The 22466-nt window shown below is 45.8% G+C and overlaps 1 protein-coding gene across 1 annotated transcript; it reads right to left on the bottom strand.

Annotated features, from left to right (window-relative positions):
• Positions 1-3003: 3003 nt before the first annotated feature.
• On the bottom strand, positions 3004-21467 carry LOC310958766 (metal transporter CNNM4; the record flags this gene model as incomplete). Its single annotated transcript, XM_083929857.1, has 8 exons — positions 3004-3570; positions 4383-4558; positions 6152-6241; positions 7902-7998; positions 12509-12678; positions 13046-13180; positions 14008-14151; positions 19946-21467. 8 exons carry the CDS (start codon positions 21465-21467, stop codon positions 3004-3006), a joined length of 2901 nt encoding a protein of 966 aa, XP_083785983.1.
• Between the last annotated feature and the right edge of the window lie 999 nt (positions 21468-22466).

The raw sequence follows: 22466 nt of genomic DNA, 5'->3' as shown, positions 1-22466 counted from the left end.
ATCCTTTCACTTTGCCGCGTTACACGCAACACGTTTTTCCAGTCAGTGCTAGCTTATACAACAGTTGTTCTTTCTCTTGTTTATATATATATATTTATATATCTCTTCAAATAAATCCCCGACAAAATAATTTATCTTCACAGTCACTTAAAGTGTTTCAGAGTCACTGCATACGTGTTAGAAAAGGAAGTAGAGTAGATCACATGCTAGCAGCTTCAACGTGTGAGCTCAGTCCGCGAGGAGCGAGGAGCGAGGAGCGACAGTCGTCTTCATGTTAATCTCTTTATCTCCACGGGAACAATCTTTAGACTCCTCGTCTGCTTTCAAACACAGGTTCAACAAGTTCAGTGTCATTTAAACACACAGGAAAATGGACTTCACATTGTTTTAAGTGCCATACGGACACACACACACACACACACACACGCACAATCGTACCCGGTCACAGGAAGCAACGTGAGGGTTTTCTCCCTGACAGGGTTAATAACACCACTAATGTGAAGACATGCAGAGGAATGTTTGATGTCCCTTTAATTATCACGTTATCGCGCCGCGAGTCATTTCAGCGTTCAAGTGTCAAATCCTTAAACCCGGTCAACAAATGCACGAGTAAAAGAGCGGGAACAGCTCAAAACTCTCGGGGAAATCGCACTTTTTCAGAGAGTAAAGAGATCAAATCCACTTCAACAGGAGATGGTTAGCTTAGCTTAGCCTAGCTTAGCCTAGCTTAGCATTAAGACTGAAAGCGGAGGATTCAGCTCGCCTCCTAAAAAGGGTTTAAAGAGAAAAGAATTAACAAATTAATACGTTACGGGAGAATTAAATGTCCTGTTTGACGACCTCAGAGTTGCGTTTCTATTCTTTGCAGACGATGTGGTTCTGTTAACGTCAAATTCAAGCACTTTGCACACATTTCAAGGTGCGTTTAATGCTTTTGCAGAACGTTACAGCCGTGGAAAACTACGTATTTGTATACAGTGCAATAACAGTATATTCCGTATACTGATTATTTCACTTGTGCGTCACGTTAAATTCAATTTTACTGCTTTAAACAACTAAATTGATGTTTATCTTTCTACAGAAGGACAAAATTAAAGGAAACCAATGTTTTATGTCTGTAAATAGACTCGCCGTCAGATCTAGAACAATTGATATAATATAATAATATAATATAATAGAATCACAGATCATCTGTTCATCGTCAAAAGTCATTTTTCAAGAAAACAATGTCAGAAAATGCTGTTTTCAATTTCTTAACGATGGAAATCGTCATTTCTCGGGTTTATATCATAAATGTTATGTCATATAACATAAATTTCTAGCACATTATACAAAATCCAAGCACTTTCCAAACCTTGAAAACACTAAAACACACTAAAATTTCAAGTGTTTTTAAGGATTTCCAGCACCCGTTATGATTTTTGCGAGGCGTCGCAAATTAGGCGACAGTTGGTGCAATGGCGGACGTGGCCACTACAACGCTGTTTCTCACCGCTAACATGAGAGTGATCCATCGCTTACCAGCAGAATCATGGCCTCAGACTGTTGAACATTTGAACTAAAAATAAGAGTTGTCGCCCTTAACAGCCGCTGAGGACTGGCCTTATAGCGGGAAGTGGAAAAAAATTGTCCGGTCTTTATGCTAAGCTAAGCTAAGCTAAGCTAAGCTAACTGCCTCGTAGCAATCATGAACAGCCTCGATCTTCTCTAACGCTCAGAAAAAAAGTGCATTTTTCAATAAAAACCTTGAAAACAACGGCTCTGTTATAGAAGACTGATAGAAAATATAATTGTACAGCTTATTAATATCTTTTTAAACGGGTCCATGACCTCATGACCTCAGCACCGCTCACTCCGGAGCCTCTGAGACAAAGAGTTTGTCGTGTTTTTTGTTACAGAATAAAAAAACACGCTCATTAAACCTGGACGGCCGACAACACTTGCTACTAAAGACAGCGAGCGTTAAAACAACGGCTGCTCCGCGTTATTTTGTCTTCATGCCGCACGTTTGGACGAACACTAACTTAGTGATAACAAACAAAATAAGCTAACGTGTAGCTTCAAACCGAGAGCTCTGACATCGTGGTTCGGTGACAGCGAGCGAGCGCACGGTCCGGTCACGTCTTCGCGCCGTGACGTTCACAGTGAAGAGTTTTTAGTGGAACTGGAAGCTTTCGACTTTAAACTGTTTTCAAGAAACAAAATAAAACAATAAATACAGAAAAATTCTAAAAAATTAAACAACAAATTGAATGTAAATATATATATAAATAAATTAATATTAGATTAAATAAATATTTTAACATCTGTCTCAAAAATAAATTAGAAATTAAATAATCGGTGTGAATCTATCTTTTTTTCCTCGTCCGTGACCGTAAACTGAACATCTTTGTACGTTTTTTAGACAAAACAACGATCGATTAATCATCAGTCTGACCTCCAAAAGCATCTCACCGGAGATTAAAGGTAGAACGTGCAGCCGGACCTTTGTGTCAGTCTGGTTCAGCGCGCACAGGTGCACCTAATTATGTATATTTTGATTTATTTAGCCGTTATTCGAGCACGTTTGTCCCGTGGGCGCCGGGGTCAAAGTTCCGCAGAGTCCGGTCCGGTGAACGCGTCTGCAGATGATCCACAGACACCGGTGAACGCTTTCACGCGGAGTTAATCTTTCACCGAGGGTTGGAGGCAGAAAAGTCAAAACCGTCCGCAAACTCAAGGTGAGGGAGAAAAGAAGGTGATTGTGTGAAGGGATCCTTTACACACACACACACACACACACACGCGCGCGCACACTCACACACACTCGACCCCCGTTTACAGTGTTCGCTCCACCGTCTTTGTCGCCAACTCTGGATCTTTCTACGCGTCTCTAAGGGAACATGCAGGACGGGATAGAAGAGGTTCTGGTTATAAAATACACGTGAAGTTCTGATCGCCAGCGTCCCTCAGAACAGGAAGTAGTGCGCAAGTGTGTGTGTGTGTGTGTGTGTGTGTGTGAGATCAGATGGTGCTCTCGGTGTGACCGTGACTGATGGTGTGGACGTGTGGGTGTGGGTGGGGGTGGGGGTGGGGGTGCGCCTGGGTGTGGCTGGGCCGCCGCGGGCCCACGCAGTTCTGCTGCTCACCGAGCAGAGCGGCGGTCTCTCCCGGCCCGTTCTCCGGCCCGGCGGAGGGCGCCGACTGCTGCTGCTGCTGCGGTTTGGAGGAGGAGGAGGAGGAGGGCAGCAGAGTCGGGTGGGGGTTCGTGGTGGAGGACGGAGGGGGCTGGGAGACGGGGCCGTGGTTGCTCGGAGGCGGGGGGCCCTGGGGCAGAGGCTGGCTCGGGCGGCGGCCGGAGGACGAGGAGGTGGCGGTGGAGGTGGCGCTGGTTCTCGGCGGCTGCTGAGCGTTAGACGGCGGGTGTCGTTCAGGAGGCGCGGCCAACGGCAGAGGGACGCGGGAGCCCGGCGGCGTGGTGGGGGGCAAAGACACGGACATGTCCAAACGGATGTGACTGCCCTCTGGAGACTGCGGCGTGCTGTCCAGCCGGGACGCCAGGACGCCGTTCTGGTACTGAGCACGAGTGATCTGAGGAAAATACAGAATATGGAAATATAAATAATTGTACATTAAAGAGAATGCAGCTTTAAGTGGCGTCTCCTCCTGCTGGACATTAGAGAGAATGCAGCTTTAAGTGGAGTCTCCTCCTGCTGGACATTAGAGAGAATGCAGCTTTAAGTGGAGTCTCCTCCTGCTGGACATTAGAGAGAATGCAGCTTTAAGTGGAGTCTCCTCCTGCTGGACATTAGAGAGAATGCAGCTTTAAGTGGAGTCTCCTCCTGCTGGACATTAGAGAGAATGCAGCTTTAAGTGGAGTCTCCTCCTGCTGGACATTAGAGAGAATGCAGCTTTAAGTGGAGTCTCCTCCTGCTGGACATTAGGGAGAGAATGCAGCTTTAAGTGGAGTCTCCTCCTGCTGGACATTAGAGAGAATGCAGCTTTAAGTGGAGTCTCCGCCTGCTGGACATTAGAGAGAATGCAGCTTTAAGTGGAGTCCTCGCCTGCTGGACATTAGAGAGAATGCAGCTTTAAGTGGAGTCTCCTCCTGCTGGACATTAGAGAGAATGCAGCTTTAAGTGGAGTCTCCTCCTGCTGGACATTAGAGAGAATGCAGCTTTAAGTGGAGGCTCCTCCTGCTGGATATTAGAGAGAATGCAGCTTTAAGTGGAGTCTCCTCCTGCTGGACATTAGAGAGAATGCAGCTTTAAGTGGAGTCTCCTCCTGCTGGACATTAGAGAGAATGCAGCTTTAAGTGGAGTCTCCTCCTGCTGGACATTAGAGAGAAGGCAGCTTTAAGTTGACATCAGAGAGAATGCAGCTTTAAGTGGACCGGTGCTCACCTTGACGAACTGCAGGTCCGTGAGAGCTCGTACGCAGAAGTCCGGTACGTACTGGAACGGCGTGCCGGGGATCTGAGTGACGCTGCCGCCGACGGAGCCGCTCTCCGGAGCGCGCTCGGTGCAGCTCAGGGACGCCGAGCGGTTGAGGTTTCCCCCGTGTGACGGAGAGCGAAACTCTGGGGACCAACGGAGAGGAGGGTGAGCGAGAGCGGCGAGGAAGAGGAGGAACACACTTAAACAGAAGCGGGAAACAACGAGATGAGAGCGTGAACACACACACATTAACGTCACACACACACACACATTAACGTCACACACACACACATTAACGTCACACACACAGACGTTAACGTCACACACACGCTGAGGCTGTGAAAAGAATGCGACAAACATGCCACATGCGATGAGGCGAGGTGCATCGTTTGAGCATGTTATGGCTGCAACCAGGACGCTGTGCAGAGGAGGAGGCTCTCTCTCATTGGCTGGTTTTAGTGATGTCATGGAGGGGGGGGGGGGGGGAGCATCTCGGAAAGAGAGAGAGTGAGGATGAGAGAGTTCAGTATCGAGTTGAGGAGATAAAGTGGGAGAACGTTGATGCTTAAAGGAATAATTTGACATTTTGGTAAAAATACTCACCAAATTTTGGAGTTTATTAGCTTAGCGTAGCTTAGCCTAGCTTAGCTTAGCATAAAGACTGGAAACAGAGGGGAAAGCTAGCCGCTAGCAGTCCAAACGTCCTCCCATGGTACGTGCATGCATATTGTGTCCACTCATCAAAATCTCCTCAATGACAAACTGAGAAAACAGGCAACACTTAAGGCTAGCTGTGCCCAGTCTTTATGCTAAGCTAAGCTAAGCTAAGCTGTTGCGTTAGCTTCATATTTAAAAGACAGACAAGTGGGGTGTCTATCTTCTCAGCGAACACTCGACAAGAAAGAGCAAATAAGCACGAAAATGTCAAAGTATTCCTTTAACCACAGGTCTACGGTCAGTTGATGTTAAAGGAGTCATGAGAAATATCTGACCGCAGATCAGCGGTGACAGGGGGAGGAAGCGGTGGAAGAGAGAGGGCGCCGCGAGCCCCGTCCAGCAAGTTTGTGCGACTCTCAGCAAGAAACCTCCCCAGTTGTTTACTGACACTAGGACGGATGTGTTTTTGCTTTACAACTTTCCTGAAATGTCGTGTTTAAATATGTAAATGAGGCTTTATAACGCTTACTTTTGTTGAATTTAGGAGAAAGAAACAAAGTTTGCCACACAAATGGGAATAAATAGCAACAAAAAAACAAGTAAACAGCCAAAAAACATCGTCCAAACAACGGCTCAGAATTTAAAACCCGGTGATCCAATAAAAATACAAAAATGTTGAAATTTAAATGCGTTAAAACAGAGAAAAGCAGCAAATCGTCACAATATTTTGGTTCATTTTGTGCCGTTTTTGCTGACAGCAGAATTTACAGATTCATAAACCGGGTCTCTGGGGCTCGAACGCTCCATTTCAAACCTGTTCTGTAAACAAGTTATTGTCCAGATGCTTTTTGAGACGATAATTCACATTTTAAAGTGACGTTTTAACTCTTTTTAACACCAGAACCGGTGAAAAGACTGTTTTTAATGAGTGTGAATGAGGTGAACAGTACTCTGTGTCTGCACTTGCTGGATCAGGGCTCTGAACATAAAGAGAAATGGTGAAGAGATGTTAAAGAGGACCCTCCCTCCCTCCCTCCCTCCCTCCATCCCTCCCTCCTCTGGCCCGTGCGAGTGTTTACCTGGGAAACGAGAGAACAGAGAAAACCTCTTAAGAGAGAGGCGTCGCGGAGGGGGAGACGCCACTGATGGGGAGAGAGGAGGGGTGACGGCTGAGAGAGGAAGAGGAGGAGCAGAGAGAGAGAGAGAGAGAGTTGAGCTGGTTCATAAGGTTCCTGCAGCGCTCTGACTTTATTCTCTAACACAGGGGGGTCAAACTCAGGCCCGTGGGCCACATCTGGCCCGCAAGATCATGTCAAGGTTCTCTGAGAGCTGGCCCGCGAGTCTAAATACCAGTCTCTGCAGACACACTGAATCCACCCCTCCCCAAAAACGACCCAAAGAAAGATGGAGGACAGGAGCTTTCAGCAGCGGTGGGAAGCAGATGATCTGTTTCTGAGGGCGCACTCCCACTGTCCCACCGTGCCATGCCCAAACAGGTGTTAAGTCTGGTTCCTTTGACCAGTGTGAGTGCAAGCGTACCGCGTCTAGGAGCGGCACGCTTGCCGTCCACGGCCCGTTTGGGAGAGGTGGGCTTTAGTAAAGCACGTTTGCACGTGTACGAGCACGAGCGTGCGCACGTGTACGAGCACGAGGCCTACGGCGGTTCTGAGGTCATTTCCTGTGCGCCTGTTGGGACGTAGAAAAAAGAAGGAGGGACCATGCGCGGACATTTCAAACAATGGCGGTGAAAGGTTCACGTTGGTGTGATGCGGAGGTGGAGTGTTTACTGCAGATTTGGTCGATGAAAAGATTCAAAAACAGTCGACAAGACGCACAAAAACTCTGAGGTCTATGGAAAGATCTGGAAACAAAGCCACGCATCGCCATGACGTCATCAATGCGTGTGACGTGTTACGGCGTGATGACGTATAGGCAGCAAGAAGCATTCTCCGAGGCCCAGGTAGTGTGAGTACAAACGGGCCTGGAGGGGGGGACAAGGACCCTAAAGCACGGGGCACGGGACGGAGGCACAGTGGGAGGGCGCCCTGAGTGCAGGTGGAGGAGAGAGAAGTCCCACAATGCAGCTGTGTGGCGACTCCTGGTGGTTCGATGTCGTAACTGCTGAGGAAATGTCGTCTCTTCTTCTTCTGCTCTTCTGTTTCCTTCCTGTTGACCCGTTTCTGTCTCCGCGTGCACGTTCTGCAGCTCTGCGTGTCTTCATGTGCACAGCAGCAGTCGTTTTCTATTTTTCATGGTTTTATTTTGGTTTTTTTATTCAATTGTTTTTTGTTTTAGTTGGTTTCCAGAGTTGGTTTGTTTAAGTTTTTATTATTTATATTTTTTTAATTAATTAATTTCAGTATTAAGTTTTTTAAAGCATTTTATTATATTATATTTATTTATTATTATTTTATTTAAGATGTGAGAAGCACGAAGCAAATTTAACCTTAAGACAAAAAATTCAAACAAATAAATCCATAAATAAATTAATGTGTAATTTATAATGAATAAAAACTGTAAATATATAAATATATAAATGATGAAATGTTGAATAATGAGAGAAAAATTAGAAAAACAAAGTCAAAATTATATTAAAGTCTAAATATTGACACATTTTTTATCAACTTAAAGCACAAACTTCCCTCTGAAGAGTGTGTGTGTGTGTGTGTGTGTGTGTGTGTGTGTGTGTGTGTGTGTGTGTGTGTGTGTGTGTGTGTGTGTATGTGTGTGTGTGTGTGTGTGTGTGTGTGTGTGTGTGTGTGTGTGTGAGTGTGTGTGTGTGTGTGTGTGTGTGTGTGTGTGTGTGTGTGTGTGTGTGTGCAGTCTCACCCAGTGACGGTGAACTTAGAGCCATGACTCCGTAGTAGGAGAACGGGCCGGTTTCAAACTTCATGTTTTCGTTTCCAGCTTCCACCTCCACTCGCCCCTGAAACACACACACACACACACACACACACACACACACACACACACACACACACACACACACACATAAATTAATTAAAAATACTGTGAAAGCATCAAAACGCTCGACACACACAGAGAAACACACAGTCTGTTCAGAACCTGTCTTTAAACGAGCCGTCAGGACTTCCTGTACTTTGTGATGTCACAACTGTACAAATTGACGCTAAAGTTACAAAAAGCACCGAAAAAATATTTAAGTGCATGAAGTTATTTAAAGGAAAAACTTCAGAAAATCTCTGATTAAAGCCATAAATTTACCAAGACAAAATGTACAAACTTGTAGTATTATATAACTCGGAGAGACACCGAGAGACGCAGAGTAACGCGGAGTAACACGGAGTAACTCTTATTAAAGTGTGTGTGAGCCAATCAGGAGGCTCCGCTGCGTGAAAAGCATCCAGGAGTCGTCGTCTGTGGAAGGTAACGAACACTTTGACTGGTGTTAAATATTACATTCTGCCACAGGTGTCTGTTTACACACACACACTCACACTCACACACACACACTCACACACACACACACTCACACACACACACACTCACACTCACACACTCACACACACACACACACACACACACACACACACACACACACGCACACACAGGCACACACACACACGCACACACACACACTCACACACACACAGGAACAGGAGCAGGTGTGTTCAGGTTGCAGGTTGAGTGTCTGAAGTCACGTTATCCACACCCCAGGTGTCGACAACAAGGCCTCAGAATACAAACACACACTTGTCTCAAACAACACACACACACACACACACACACACACGCAATCTTCTCTTTTTAAATACGGATAAATTCCGTCTGCGGTGAGCTGTGCGCGGACGATCGTTATTATGAACATAATAAACTAAACACACAAAGGCGTCGCATGTGAACAGGAAATAAACTTGTTGTGCGGTTGAACAAGCGTGAGCAGGAAAAACGGAGTAACGCGGAGAAACGTGGAGTAACGCAGAGTAACGCGGAGAAACGTGGAGTAACGCAGAATAACGCAGAGTAACGCGAAATAACGCAGAGTAACGCGGAGTAACGCAGAGTAACGCGGAGTAACGCAGATTAACGCGGAGTAACGCAGAGTAACGTGGAGTAACGCAGAGTAACACGGAGTAGCGCAGAGTAACGCGGAGTAGCGCAGAGTAACGCGGAGTAACGCGGAGTAACGCAGAGTAACACGGAGTAACGCAGAGTAACACGGAGTAGCGCAGAGTAACGCGGAGTAGCGCAGAGTAACGCGGAGTAGCGCAGAGTAACGCGGAGTAACGCAGAGTAACACGGAGTAACGCAGAGTAACGCGGAGTAATGCGGAGTAACGCAGAGTAAGGCAGAGTAACGCATAGTAACCGGAGTAACGCAGAGTAACGCGGAGTAACACATAGAAACGCAGAGTAACGCAGAGTAACGCGGAGTAACACATATAAACGCAGAGTAACGCGGAGTAACGCCGGGTGAAAATGCGTTTAAATACGGATAAATTCCGTCTGCGGTGAACTGTGCACAGACGATCGTCCCTCTCTTCCTCCCACGCTCGCCCATAAATGGAAAACGTTAAACAGCTCATGAACGTTGACGCTTGGTCACATGGTTCTTACACCTTTACCGTGGTCAATATTCAAACACTTCCAAGGTCCAGTTTCAAGCTTTTCCAGCACCTCACAGCTCCGGTGCACTAAACACTAAATTGTGTCTTCAGGGATTTCCAGCACAAGTTTAGAGAATGTTAAAGATTGTTGACAGAAAAAGCCCCAAACACAAATCTGTTGCGGCTTCAGCACCACGGACAGCACCACACACTCATCAACTCATCAAGTTCATACGGTAAAGGCTGCTTTAAAGCTGCTACTGTGTGCGCGTGTGTGTGTGCGTGTGTGTAGGTATTTGTGTGCGTGTGTTGTTGGAAGTGCGTGCGTGCCTCTGTGTGCTTGTGCGTGTGTGTGTGTGCGTGTGTGTACAAGTATTCATTATTCAAAATAAAACATATGATATTGTTTTATAGTTATTGATGCATTCATGTGTTCATCACTGTAACGCTGCAGCTGTTAAAGTTGGAGATTATAAACATTTAATAGATTAAAGTAGAATCTGTAAAGTAACTGAAGCTCCCAGAGAAATAAAGTAAAGCAGTAAAAAGTTAAATACTTTAAATTAAACTTGAGTAAATATATATAAAAATAATAATTCACTTTACAGCAGAGGCAGAGGGGGCGTCTGCTCCTGCTGCAGAGGAGATTTACGGACTCTTCTCTCCGTATGTTCTCCTCTTTAACCCCCCCCCCCCCTCTCCCTCCTGCGCTCCTCTGCGTCTAACGTAAGAGGATCTATTAGTGAAGGTCGTGCAGAGACCGGAGCCCCTCTGACCCACAACAACAACAACAACAACAACAACAACAACAACAACAGGGTAGTTCTGTTATAACGCAAGTTTGTTAAATTCTGTATTGATGTTTTATTTCAAACTTTTATTTGTTTTAATCTGATGATATTTTGTTTGTGTGTGTTTGTAGATTTCTCTTGAATTTGCCAAAAGTTAGCATTAGATAACTCCTCTTTAGCTTCAACATGACATTTCAGAAAGAATAACAAAAAGCTAACATGTTGACAACAAGCTAACAACAAACTAACAACAAGCTAACAACAAATTAACAACCAGCTAACAACAAATTAACAACCAGCTAACAACAAATTAACAACAAACTAACAACAAACTAACAACAAGCTAACAACAAGTTAGCAACAAGCTAACAATAAACTAACAACAAACAAACAACAAATTAACAACAAACTCACAACAAGCTATCAACAGACTAACAAGCTAACAACAAGCTAACAACAAATAAGCAACAAACTAACAAGTTAACAACAAACTAACAAAAAGTTAGCAACAAGATAACAACAAACTGTTGCTTGTTAACAAGTGAATAACAAGCTTACAACAAATTAACAACCGCTAACAAGTTAACAACAAGCTAACAACAAGTTGCCTAAACACTAAGAATATGATGGAAAATGTTCTGTTTGTTGAGTTTTTAATTCACACAGACAAAGATGGAGAACAAACGCCATACTGTTCCCCAAAAGTCCGCTCAGTGACCTGAAGTCAGACGTGAGTTAAAGGGCTGAAGAGTTTAGCTCTGCATGTGCGCTAACACCTGCTGCACACTGACGCAGAGGCCCCGGATAAGTTGTCTAATCTCACTTCATTAGACTCATTTTACCAGCCGGTGCCGTCTCTGCACCTTTGGGACGCACTTTAAATCAGACCTTTAAATCAGACCTTTAAATCAGACCTTTAAATCAGACCTTTAAATCATCATGCGAAACTCTAAAGAATCCAACAACATGCTAGTTTGTGAAGAAGGACGCTAAATAACGTCCTGTCTGTCTCCAAAGGGGTTCGTTGACCTCTGACCTCCGGATGTGTGTGAACGTATTATTATGATATAAAGTGGTATTATTATGATATAAAGTGGTATTATTATGATATAAGGTGGTATTATTATGATATAAAGTGGTATTATTATGATATAAGGTGGTATTATTATGATATAAGGTGGTATTATTATGATATAAAGTGGTATTATTATGATATAAAGTGGTATTATTATGATATAAAGTGGTATTATTATGATATAAGGTGGTATTATTATGATATAAAGTGGTATTATTATGATATAAAGTGGTGTTATTATGATATAAAGTGGTATTATTATGATATAAAGTGGTATTATTATGATATAAGGTGGTATTATTATGATATAAGGTGGTATTATTATGATATAAGGTGGTATTATTATGATATAAAGTGGTATTATTATGATATAAAGTGGTATTAGTATGATATAAAGTGGTATTATTATGATATAAGGTGGTATTATTATGATATAAGGTGGTATTATTATGATATAAAGTGGTATTATTATGATATAAGGTGGTATTATTATGATATAAGGTGGTATTATTATGATATAAAGTGGTATTATTATGATATAAAGTGGTATTATTATGATATAAGGTGGTATTAGTATGATATAAAGTGGTATTAGTATGATATAAGGTGGTATTAGTATGATATAAAGTGGTATTATTATGATATAAGGTGGTATTATTATGATATAAGGTGGTATTATTATGATATAAAGTGGTATTATTATGATATAAAGTGGTATTAGTATGATATAAAGTGGTATTAGTATGATATAAGGTGGTATTAGTATGATATAAGGTGGTATTAGTATGATATAAAGTGGTATTAGTATGATATAAAGTGGTATTAGTATGATATAAGGTGGTATTAGTATGATATAAGGTGGTATTAGTATGATATCAAGTGCTATGGGGGTCTGAATGTGGCATTATGGAGCATTTTTGACACTTTTGATTCATTTTAAGCGTTACAAATTGTTCCATTTAGCAGCAAATCAGTGCATAAACTCGTCAGAAGCGTTGCGTACCTGCAGGATGAGGATGAAGTAGTCGACAGGTTTGCCTCGCTGGTACACAAAGTGCTGCGCGGAGCGTTTGTCGTTGTCGTTGAACTTGAGCTCCTGGATGACGTCGGGGTGTTTGAGGACCCTCAGCAAAACCTTCTCTGTGATCTGGAACGGACTGAACAGGCTCACCTCTGTGGGACGACACACACACACACACACACACACACACGTTGGATTTTTACCCTTTGTAATCTTCCTTGTGCGTCGTACAAGACGTCATTTAATCCATATTTTACATTTTCACTGATCTAAATGAGTTAATGTTTGAATTAATAGAATGAAATGATAATTAATGTTAAAAGGCTCTGTGTAATAAGCGTCTATATGATTTTATTGTTTGTTTTTAGTGTATTAAGTTACAAATAAACTAAACTAAATAGGAGATACTTCGGTCCTGAATCACTCGGAGGTCGGCGTGTCTGACAGTTAATCTGTGTCAGTGTAACGGATCAGTGCCGCTGTGGGATTATCCGCCGCCGCCGCCGCCGCTGAGCTCACCTGTGGCGAGGAAGCGATGAGCGGCGAGCAGGAGCTGAGGGGAGATCTTCACTTTGATGTCGCCGTCGTTCTTGAAGGCGGAGAAGTCAGGCTTGTTCTTGTTGGGGTCGACCTTTTTCCTGTGTCTGTTATCGGCTGCAGGCCGACGGCGACGGGAAGAAAGAAGAAGAAGAAGAAGAAGAAGAAGAAGAAGAAGAAGAGTGGACGGGAATTAAGTCTCATTCACAAAAACAGAATTTCACAGCAGATCAAAACTGCACCTGGTCATAAGATCAGTCAGTCAAAGAACAACTTCAGAAAAAAAAGGTGCAACGTGTATATATAAAGTGGTATTATTATGATAAAAAGATGAAAAACCACCACAAAAAGATGCAAAACCACCACAAAAAGATGCAAAACCACCACAAAAAGATACAAAACCACCACAAAAAGATACAAAACCACCACAAAAAGATACAAAACCACCACAAAAAGATGCAAAACCACCACAAAAAGATGCAAAACAACTACAAAAAGATGCAAAACCACCACAAAAAGATACAAAACCACCACAAAAAGATGCAAAACCACCACAAAAAGATACAAAACCACCACAAAAAGATCCAAAACCACCACAAAAAGATACAAAACCACCACAAAAAGATGCAAAACCACCACAAAAAGATGCAAAACAACTACAAAAAGATGCAAAACCACCACAAAAAGATGCAAAACCACCACAAAAAGATACAAAACCACCACAAAAAGATGCAAAACCACCACAAAAAGATACAAAACCACCACAAAAAGATACAGAGTGTGTGTGTGTGTGTGCATGTCTATGTGTGCGTGTGTGTGTGTGCATGTGTGCATGTATGTGTGTGTGTGCATGTCTATGTGTGCATGTGTGCATGTATGTGTGTGTGTGTGCGCGTGCGTGCGTGCGTGTGTATCTGTGTCACGGCCTGTAAACGCTGACTCACTGTAAAGGTCGGACTCATCCAGGATCTCTGACTTGATGATCTCCTCGATGACGTCCTCTAAGGTGACCAAGCCCAGAACCTCGTAGAACGGGTCCCCCTCCCCCTCGTTGTTCACCTTCTGCACGATGGCCAGGTGGGATTTACCTGCAGAGAGAGAGAGAGAGGGGTCACCTGAAGGTCACGACCCGGCTGCAGCGCTAACATCTACACACACACACACTCCCAGAGGAAACAGGAAAGTGGGGCAGCATCGAACAGACTCCGCCTCCTGAACTTTCAGCCCTTTGAAAACACATTGTGCCGCCGTTCGATCCCTGGCTGGATTTGTCCCTGACAGATTGATGCCTTAATATAGACCAGACTGGACTAAGAGCTTTGCAGAGACGAAGGGCCAAAGAGATGAAGAGAGGAGAGAGAGAGAGAGAGAGAGAGAGAGAGAGAGAGAGAGAGAGAGAGAGAGAGAGAGAGAGAGAGAGAGAGGAGAAGAAGGAGAAGCAGCAGACTGATCCTCTCCCCGTTCATGTGAGAGCGTTTTGCTCGTTCTCTGACTGCACCAGTGGTGATTGCGCGAAGACCGTAAGGGACGCTGAGCTGAGCTACAATGTCACCAAATAACAGATAAATAAAAATATGAAACATGTTCTGCTGTGTGAACGTTTCAGTGACTAAACACGTGCTCGAAAGCTTCATCTTTAGTTCAGAATCAGCTCCTAATCACAGGAAACCGGCGCCTACTGACTTCAGTGGTGAAGCGTAGAGCGGGTTGTTCCACTGCAGCCAAACTAGACGCTCATTGGCTAAAGGCCCGGCTAAAGCGCCCATCAGACGCTCGGCATCTCTGGGGGTCTGTGGGACAGTGGGCTGGCCCTGACGCTCGACTTCTGCGTGATGATTGGATGAGCTGTCTGAGGCTGGAATCCTTGTTTGATTGACAGCTAAATGAGCGACTCAGCGGTCTTGAAACGTTAACATCCGGCGGAGCATTTTCCAAGTTTTTCATCCCGTTGTTCTGAACTGATCCAGAGACTTTACAAATCACCAAACGACCAGTGTTGTGTTTGGAGACCCTGTTCTGTCACTCTGCGGAGCTTCTCCCCCCGTCCCGATCACTCACAGGCAGTCACACTTCACAGTAGCCTGGCGCAGCAGCTCCAGCTGGGCCAAGACCGTTTGAGAGGACACTCTGTACGACGAGGTCACAGATCATGTTCTTAAAAAGGAACAAAGGGAAGAATTTACACAAATAAACAAAGCTGGGAGGAGGCCTCAGGGAAGACCCAGGACCAGGTGGAGAGATTAGATCTCCACACTGGCCTGGGAACGCCTCAGGATCCCCCAGTTAGAGCTGGTTAATGTGGCCCGGGAAAGGGAAGTTTGGGGTCCCCTGCTAAAGATGCTGCCCCTGAGACCCGACCCCGGATAAGAGGCTGAAGATGAGATGAGATGAACAAACACATTTATGATGGAGGCCTGAAAAACGAGCTCCCCCTCCTTGAACGACCAGCAGCCGTCACTGGAGTGCACGGTGTGTGTGCCTGGATGGATGCAGGTGACGGAGGAGGGAGCGAGGCTCTGCCACAGTTACTCTGCGTCAAAACCGCAGCAGCAGATATTTGTGTCGTCAACAGAGACGCCTGAATGTGAACAAAGAACGCATTCAGATCGCCATGACAACACTGAGGGGGAGGGGCTATTTTTTGTTTTATTGGAGGTTAAAGTTTATGAATAATTAGGGGCGTGGCCTCTTGAGTGACAGCTAGACTCTGGCCCTCACTTCTCCTCGGAGGTAAACGTCAGCCAGATGGACGTACGCCCCTCCCCCCAACGTCACATACATGCCCTTTTTTGGCCAGAGGAAATGAGGCGGAGTCAAAGTCTGACAAGATGGCGGCTCCCGTAGGCGAGGACGATTGGATCACAAACCAACGGATGGCGTCACATTAGCTTCGTCCATCTTCTCTCTGTTATTGTTGTTTCATATTTAATGATGTCACACTGTTTTGTGTCCCCTGGAAACACTTCCTGTCGTCATGCTTTTATTTCTGCTGCGCGTGATGTTTGCTCCACGTGTTAAGTCTCTCTGCGTTGTCACCGTATGAATCAGTACCAAGCAGAAAAACAGTGTTGAGTCATTCTGCACGCCAACATCAGCCGCTGTCAGCGCCACACACAACCAGGCCTGCTGCTGCTGCTGCTGCTGCTGCTGCTGCTGCTGCTGCTGTCGTTGTTATTATTGTTGTTGTTGTTGTTGTTGTTTGCAGCCTCTGACATCATCAGCTGCTCTCCCTGCAGAACACACGACCTCTAACGTCTCTGTCCCCCACAGGAAGGTCAGAGGTGACCGTCAGCTGCTGCAGCCTTCAACTCAAAGTCCATTAATCTGCAGCTATTTTCATGTTTTCTGTCATTTTTTAAGCATTAAATGCAAGAAAGCTCCTAAACTGTGAGGATCTGATGCTTTTCTTTGTCGTTTATGATCATAAAGAGAATCTTTTGGGGGTTCAGACATTTGAAGACGGCACTTGAGCAGCACTTCCTCTCTGTTCTGAAGGCTTTGACCTTCACAGCCTCATTTATTCAACATTAATTCATAAAAACATGCAGAAATTCATGTTTTTAAGGCGGATTTATGGAGCGATAATAAGAAAGATCTGTATCTGGTGCTGGGAGGATATAAAAAGAGCATTTCTGAGGTTAGGGATGAGACGAGTGAGCGGAGAATCATCGGCAGAGAAATGGAAAATAAAAGCATAAACGTCACAGACTCCATGACTTCTGGGACGTAGAGGATTCATCTCCTGTTACCTCAGAACGGGTGAGTTAAGGAGGATAAAAGTACCGTAAACAGCTGTAAACAGCCACTAACAGACAGGAACAATGAGAGTTCTCACTGACAGACACACACACACACACACACACACACACACACACACACACACACACACACACACACACACACACACACACACACACACACACACACACACACACACACACACACACACACACACACACACACACACACACACACACACACACACACACACACACACACACACACACACACACACACACACACACACACACACACACACACACACACACACACACACACACACGGCGGCTGATTCCACTGATGGGACATGATCGGCAGCGTGAGGACAGGAGGTCGAACGCTGCGGCCACACGAGAGGAAAGTGATGCAGCCGATCGATGGGAGAGTTTTCAGACGGAGACAGAAATCGACTTCCTGAGGCGACAGAGATCAGAGGTTACTGACGTGTCGGCTGGTGTTTCAGCACACGAGAGGGAGGAACGCTTTTACTGAAGATCGACGGAGAAAATCACGCAGTTAAAGAGGAGTTTTAGTGTTTTTATTCATTATTTCACGTGTTTTCTGTGTAAATGGTTGTTTTTAAAGGGTCAGTCCGGTGAAAATGGACTCTGGTGTTTTTCAGCATGAAACTACATCAAATAAGACATGGAGGTGATTTTTTTAGTGGTTGATCAACGCTGTAAAGAGAATGCACGCTGATAACAGTGATCAGCACGGGGCGGTGAACTGAAGGCATTCAAAGGTCTTTTTTAACCACTAATGCTGCTGAAAATAACAGCAAACCTCTGCAGCAGCATGAGAAGAGTCCCTACACACACAACAAAGCACCAACAGCGTAGTGAGTGAAGCCAGAGTTTATTAAAAGAGTGTTTTAAAGACTTACCTACTGGCCCCTGTACCAGCTCCTCTCATAGTAAAGTCCATTACAGTGGAAGGAGCCCATTGCTGCTTTGTTGTGTGTGTAGGGACTCTTCTCATAGTGCTGCAGAGGTTTGCTGTTATTTTCAGCAGCATTAGTGGTTAAAAAAGACCTTTGAATGCCTTCAGTTCACCGCCCCGTGCTAATCACTGTTATCAGCGTGCATTCTCTTTACAGCGTTGATCAACCACTAAAAAAATCACCTCCATGTCTTATTTGATGTAGTTTCATGCTGAAAAACACACAGAGTCCATTTTCACCGGACTGACCCTTTAAAAACAACCATTTACACAGAAAACACGTGAAATAATGAATAAAAACACTAAAACTTCTCTTTAACTGCGTGATACAGAAACAGGCAGTGCAGAAAAAGACCCCGGGGTGATTTAACGCCTTAATCACACTTTAAAGGGTAAAAATGTGAGTTTTGATGAGAGGAAATCAAACGTGTTTCACCTTCTGTGCAAAAAACAAATCCAAGATGGCCGCTGACGGAGACGCGCCGCGTTACTTTAGAGATGTTTCCTCTGAGGAGTTTGATTATTACAAAAACTTCCCACTGTCAGAACGAGAACTCTACATTTCTGCTTTATGACTGATGTTTTTTTATGTAAATCATCTATTTATTAATTATATTAATTTAATAATGATACTAATTATGCATAAATCCTGTGTGACACAGTGTGTGTGGAGTAAAAACGGCCTCTGGCTGCAGAATCAAACATCGTGTCTGTGGTGAATGTAGGCTGAGATGTTCCAGTCGATAGAGCTGATCGATACACACAGGAAGAGAGTGTGTGTGTGTGTGTGTGTGTGTGTGTGTGTGTGTGTGTGTGTGTGTGTGTGTGTGTGTGTGTGTGTGTGTGTGTGTGTGTGTGTGTGTGTGTGTGTGTGTGCGCGCGAGCGTACGTACGTACGTGCGTGTGTGTGTGTGTTTGTGTGTTTGTGTGTGTGTGCATGTGTGTGTGTGTGTGTGTGCGCGTGCGTGCGTACGTGCGCGTGTGTGTGTGTGTTTGTGTGTGTGTGCGTGTGTGTCTGTGTGTGTGTTTGCTTGTGTGTGTGTGTGTGTGTGTGTGTGTGTGTGTGTGTGTGCGTCTGTGTGTATGTGTGTTTGCTTGTGTGTGTGTCTAATTTTCAGCGTTAAAAACAAAACAAAAACACGACTTCTACCGTTTAAATTTGTTCTCACTAAATAAAACTGAAACATTTATATTATTCAATCATTTTCTCACACTCACACGTTTGTTTGCTTGTTTTACAGAAGTGGACGACAAATGTGGATTTTGTCTCAGACTGAAGAAGAAACTTTGACGCATTCATTCTGAGAGAGTTTTTTCTGATATTCAGTCGAATAATTTAATAAATATGAATCAAAACACGTCATTTGTTGTGAGGTTAAAATGTTTTTGTATAGTTGCACTGTGGTTATCTGCTGCTCTGTGGGCCCTGAACCCCCCCCCCCCCCCCCCCCCCCGGGGACAAATAAAGTTTTTTGAATTGAATTGAATTGAATTCCTACTAAGAAACTAAACAAAACAGTAGATTTATGTTAACTTACTAAATATACAAGGAATATTTTACATCCATAAAACTAAATTCTCAAAATTTGAGCCAAACTTTAAACCCTTCAAAATTGAATTTCAAAATTGTTATTTTATTTATTAAGAAATGTGATTTTACCTCTGATATGTTACTTTATTTATTTAAGGAGATGCAATAATAAAGCCCACTTTTGAATTGACTTTCTCTTTTAAATATTACAGTTTTTTACTCTAAATATTTAAAAATTTGGACTTAAAATATTGAAATTTCTTACGGGAAATATTACGATTTTCCCAAAAATATTACGATTTTTTACTCAAGTTATTACAATTTTTTCCCCAAATTATTACGATTTTTACACAAAATTTTTGCTGTTTTTTACTCAAAATATTGCACATTTCTTCTTGACATAAGGCACTAGAGGCAAAAACCATATTTTTAATATTCATAAAATGTTTTTAAGTCTGATTTATGTTGTGATAAAAAGACACACACACACACACACACACACACACACACACACACACACACACACACACACACACACACACACACACACACACACACACACACACACACACACACACACACACACACACACACACACACACACACACACACACACACACACACACACACACCTTTCTTGAACTCCTCCAGCATCGCGTCCAGCTTGGTGTCGTGGAACACGAAGTGGACCGGGTGGTTGTAGAACTTGGTGATGGTCTTGAGGGTGGTGCAGTCGTCCGGGTCCACGAAGGCCAGGTCCTTCACGTACAGGATGTCCACGATGTTGGACCTCTCGTCGTCGAACACGGGGATCCGGGTGTAGCCGCTCTCCATGATCTCGGACATGGTGTTGAAGTCCAGCACGGCGTCCGCCTGGATCATGAAGCAGTTCCCTATGGGGGTCATGACGTCCTCCACGGTCTTGGTGCGGAGCTCCAGCGCGCCCTGGATCATGTTGAGCTCCTCCTTCACCAGGTCGTTGTAGGGCTCCGTGACCTTCAGCATCCCCACCAGCTTCTCCCGGTTGTACACGGTGCCGATCTCCTGGCCCAGCAGCACGTCCAGCAGCTTGCTGACGGGGAAGGACACGGGGAAGGTGAGGAACATGAAGAACTTGGTGACCATGATGGTGTCAGCACCCACGGCCAGCCCGTGACGCGAGCACAGCGCCTGGGGGACGATCTCCCCGAAGATGACGATGCCGATGGTGGAGGCCACCACGGCCCCCAGACCCGACCCGATCAGGTCGTCCAGCAGGATGGTGAGGGTGGTGTTCACCAGCACGTTCCCCAGCAGCAGCGAGCACAGCAGGTAGTTCCCTTTGCTGCGGATGGGCTCGATCTTCCGCGCGTATTTCTTCTCCTTGTCGGTGCCGCAGCTCTGCACGATGCGCAGCTCCATGGGGTCCAGAGCCATGAGGCCCAGGTTCAGGCCGCTGAACATGCCCGACAGCACCAGCAGGCACGAGATGAGGATCACCTGCAGCCACATGGGCAGCAGGGACTTCTTCTCCTCCAGCACCAGCAGCCTGCCGTCGCTGCCCCCCAGCTGCACCCACCTGCTCCCGTCCGCGCTCCGCGTGCACAGGGCGTACTCCTTGTGCGGCTCGCTCTTGCGCAGCGGCTTAACGTGCACGGTGAGCAGCCCGGTGGAGTCTCGACCGGACACGTTCATGAAGGTCCCGACGGTGATGTCCTTGGTGAAATCGGCACAAGTCCTGTCCGGCGGCTCCATCATGCCGCTGCCGCCGCCCCGCGCCCCCGACGCCGCAGCCGCCGCCTCCTCCTCCTCATCCTCCGCCGCCGCCACCGCCGCTTCGTCGCCGCCGCTGAGCTCCGTGAAGCGGATCTGCGTCCAGGCGCCCGAGTGGAGCTGCACCCCGTAAAACCGGAGCTGCACGGAGCTCTCCTCGGTCACCTGGATGACACCGTCGTCAGTGGTGCCGGACGGTTTGTCGCTCCTCTCCAGGCGCATGCCGAGCACCTGGCTGCCGCCGCCGCCGCCGCCGCCTCCTCCTCCGTGCGCCGCCGTCTCCGTGCGGCCGCCGACTGCGCTCCACAGGAAGATAATGACAGTGAGAATGTAACCCTGCTGCCCGCTCCATTCTGTCGCCATGTTTGTTTCACTGCTCGGCGACCCGGGGGCTGACGTCATTTACTCATGTCCGAGCGGCTCCGCCCCCCCGCCGCCCCATCACACACACCCCCGGTATCACCGCCTACCGGAGAGCGACAGGTAGAGCCCAGGAACTCCCCCTTTTCCTCCCTCCTCTCTCTCCCACAGTCAGTTAGTTTCTATTTCTGCAGCAGGTAAACATCCACAAATTATGCATGCGCCCTGCGTCACCCTCCTCACCCCCCCCCCCCCCCCCCCCCCCCCCCCCCCTCCCTCTGTGGCCTTGTTATTGTCTGACAGGCTGGAGGCAATGCGGCACACAGCGGCTGCGGCTGCGGCTGCTGCTGTTACTGCTGCTGTTACTGCTGCTGCTGCTGCTGCTGATGCTGCTGCTGTTACTGCTGCTGCTGCTGATGCTGCTGCTGCTGCTGCTGCTGCTGATGCTGCTGATGCTGCTGTTACTGCTGATGCTGCTGTTACTGCTGCTGCTGCTGCTGCTGCTGCTGCTGCGGCTGCTGCTGCTGCTGCGTCCGGCGGCTTCTCCTCCTCCAGTTGTATCCGGAGCAGCTGCTGTTATGTAAAGACACATGCAGCCCCGTCATCACTTCTCTCCCATCCTCCTGCACCATTCTGCATCCCTCTGGCGCTGAGCCCCGCCGGCCTCCACCCTGTCATCAGCCTCTAGAGCTGCAACTAACGAAGCTGTTCATTCATGCTTCATCTGCAGATTCAGGGTTTTGTTCAAAAAAATGATTTAAATGTTTGGTTTTTCCAGTTTAATGTGAAATAAAATAAGAGAAAAACTGGAAATATGCAGCCTAAACATGTGCTAAAGTGTCCTCTAGGAGCATAAACGTGTGCTAAAGTGTCCTCTAGGAGCCAAAACGTGTGCTAAAGTGTCGTCTAGGAGCGAAAATGTGTGCTAAAGTGGCCTCTAGGAGCCAAAACGTGTGCTAAAGTGTTCTGTAGGAGCCAAAACGTGTGCAAAAGTGTCCTCTAGGTGCCAAAGCGTGTGCTAAAGTGCCCTCTAGGAGCCAA

This window comes from Echiichthys vipera, assembly GCF_963691815.1.
Source record: "Echiichthys vipera genome assembly, chromosome: 16".
Lineage (NCBI taxonomy): Eukaryota > Metazoa > Chordata > Actinopteri > Perciformes > Trachinidae > Echiichthys > Echiichthys vipera.
This window is presented reverse-complemented; position numbering and strand designations above follow the sequence as displayed.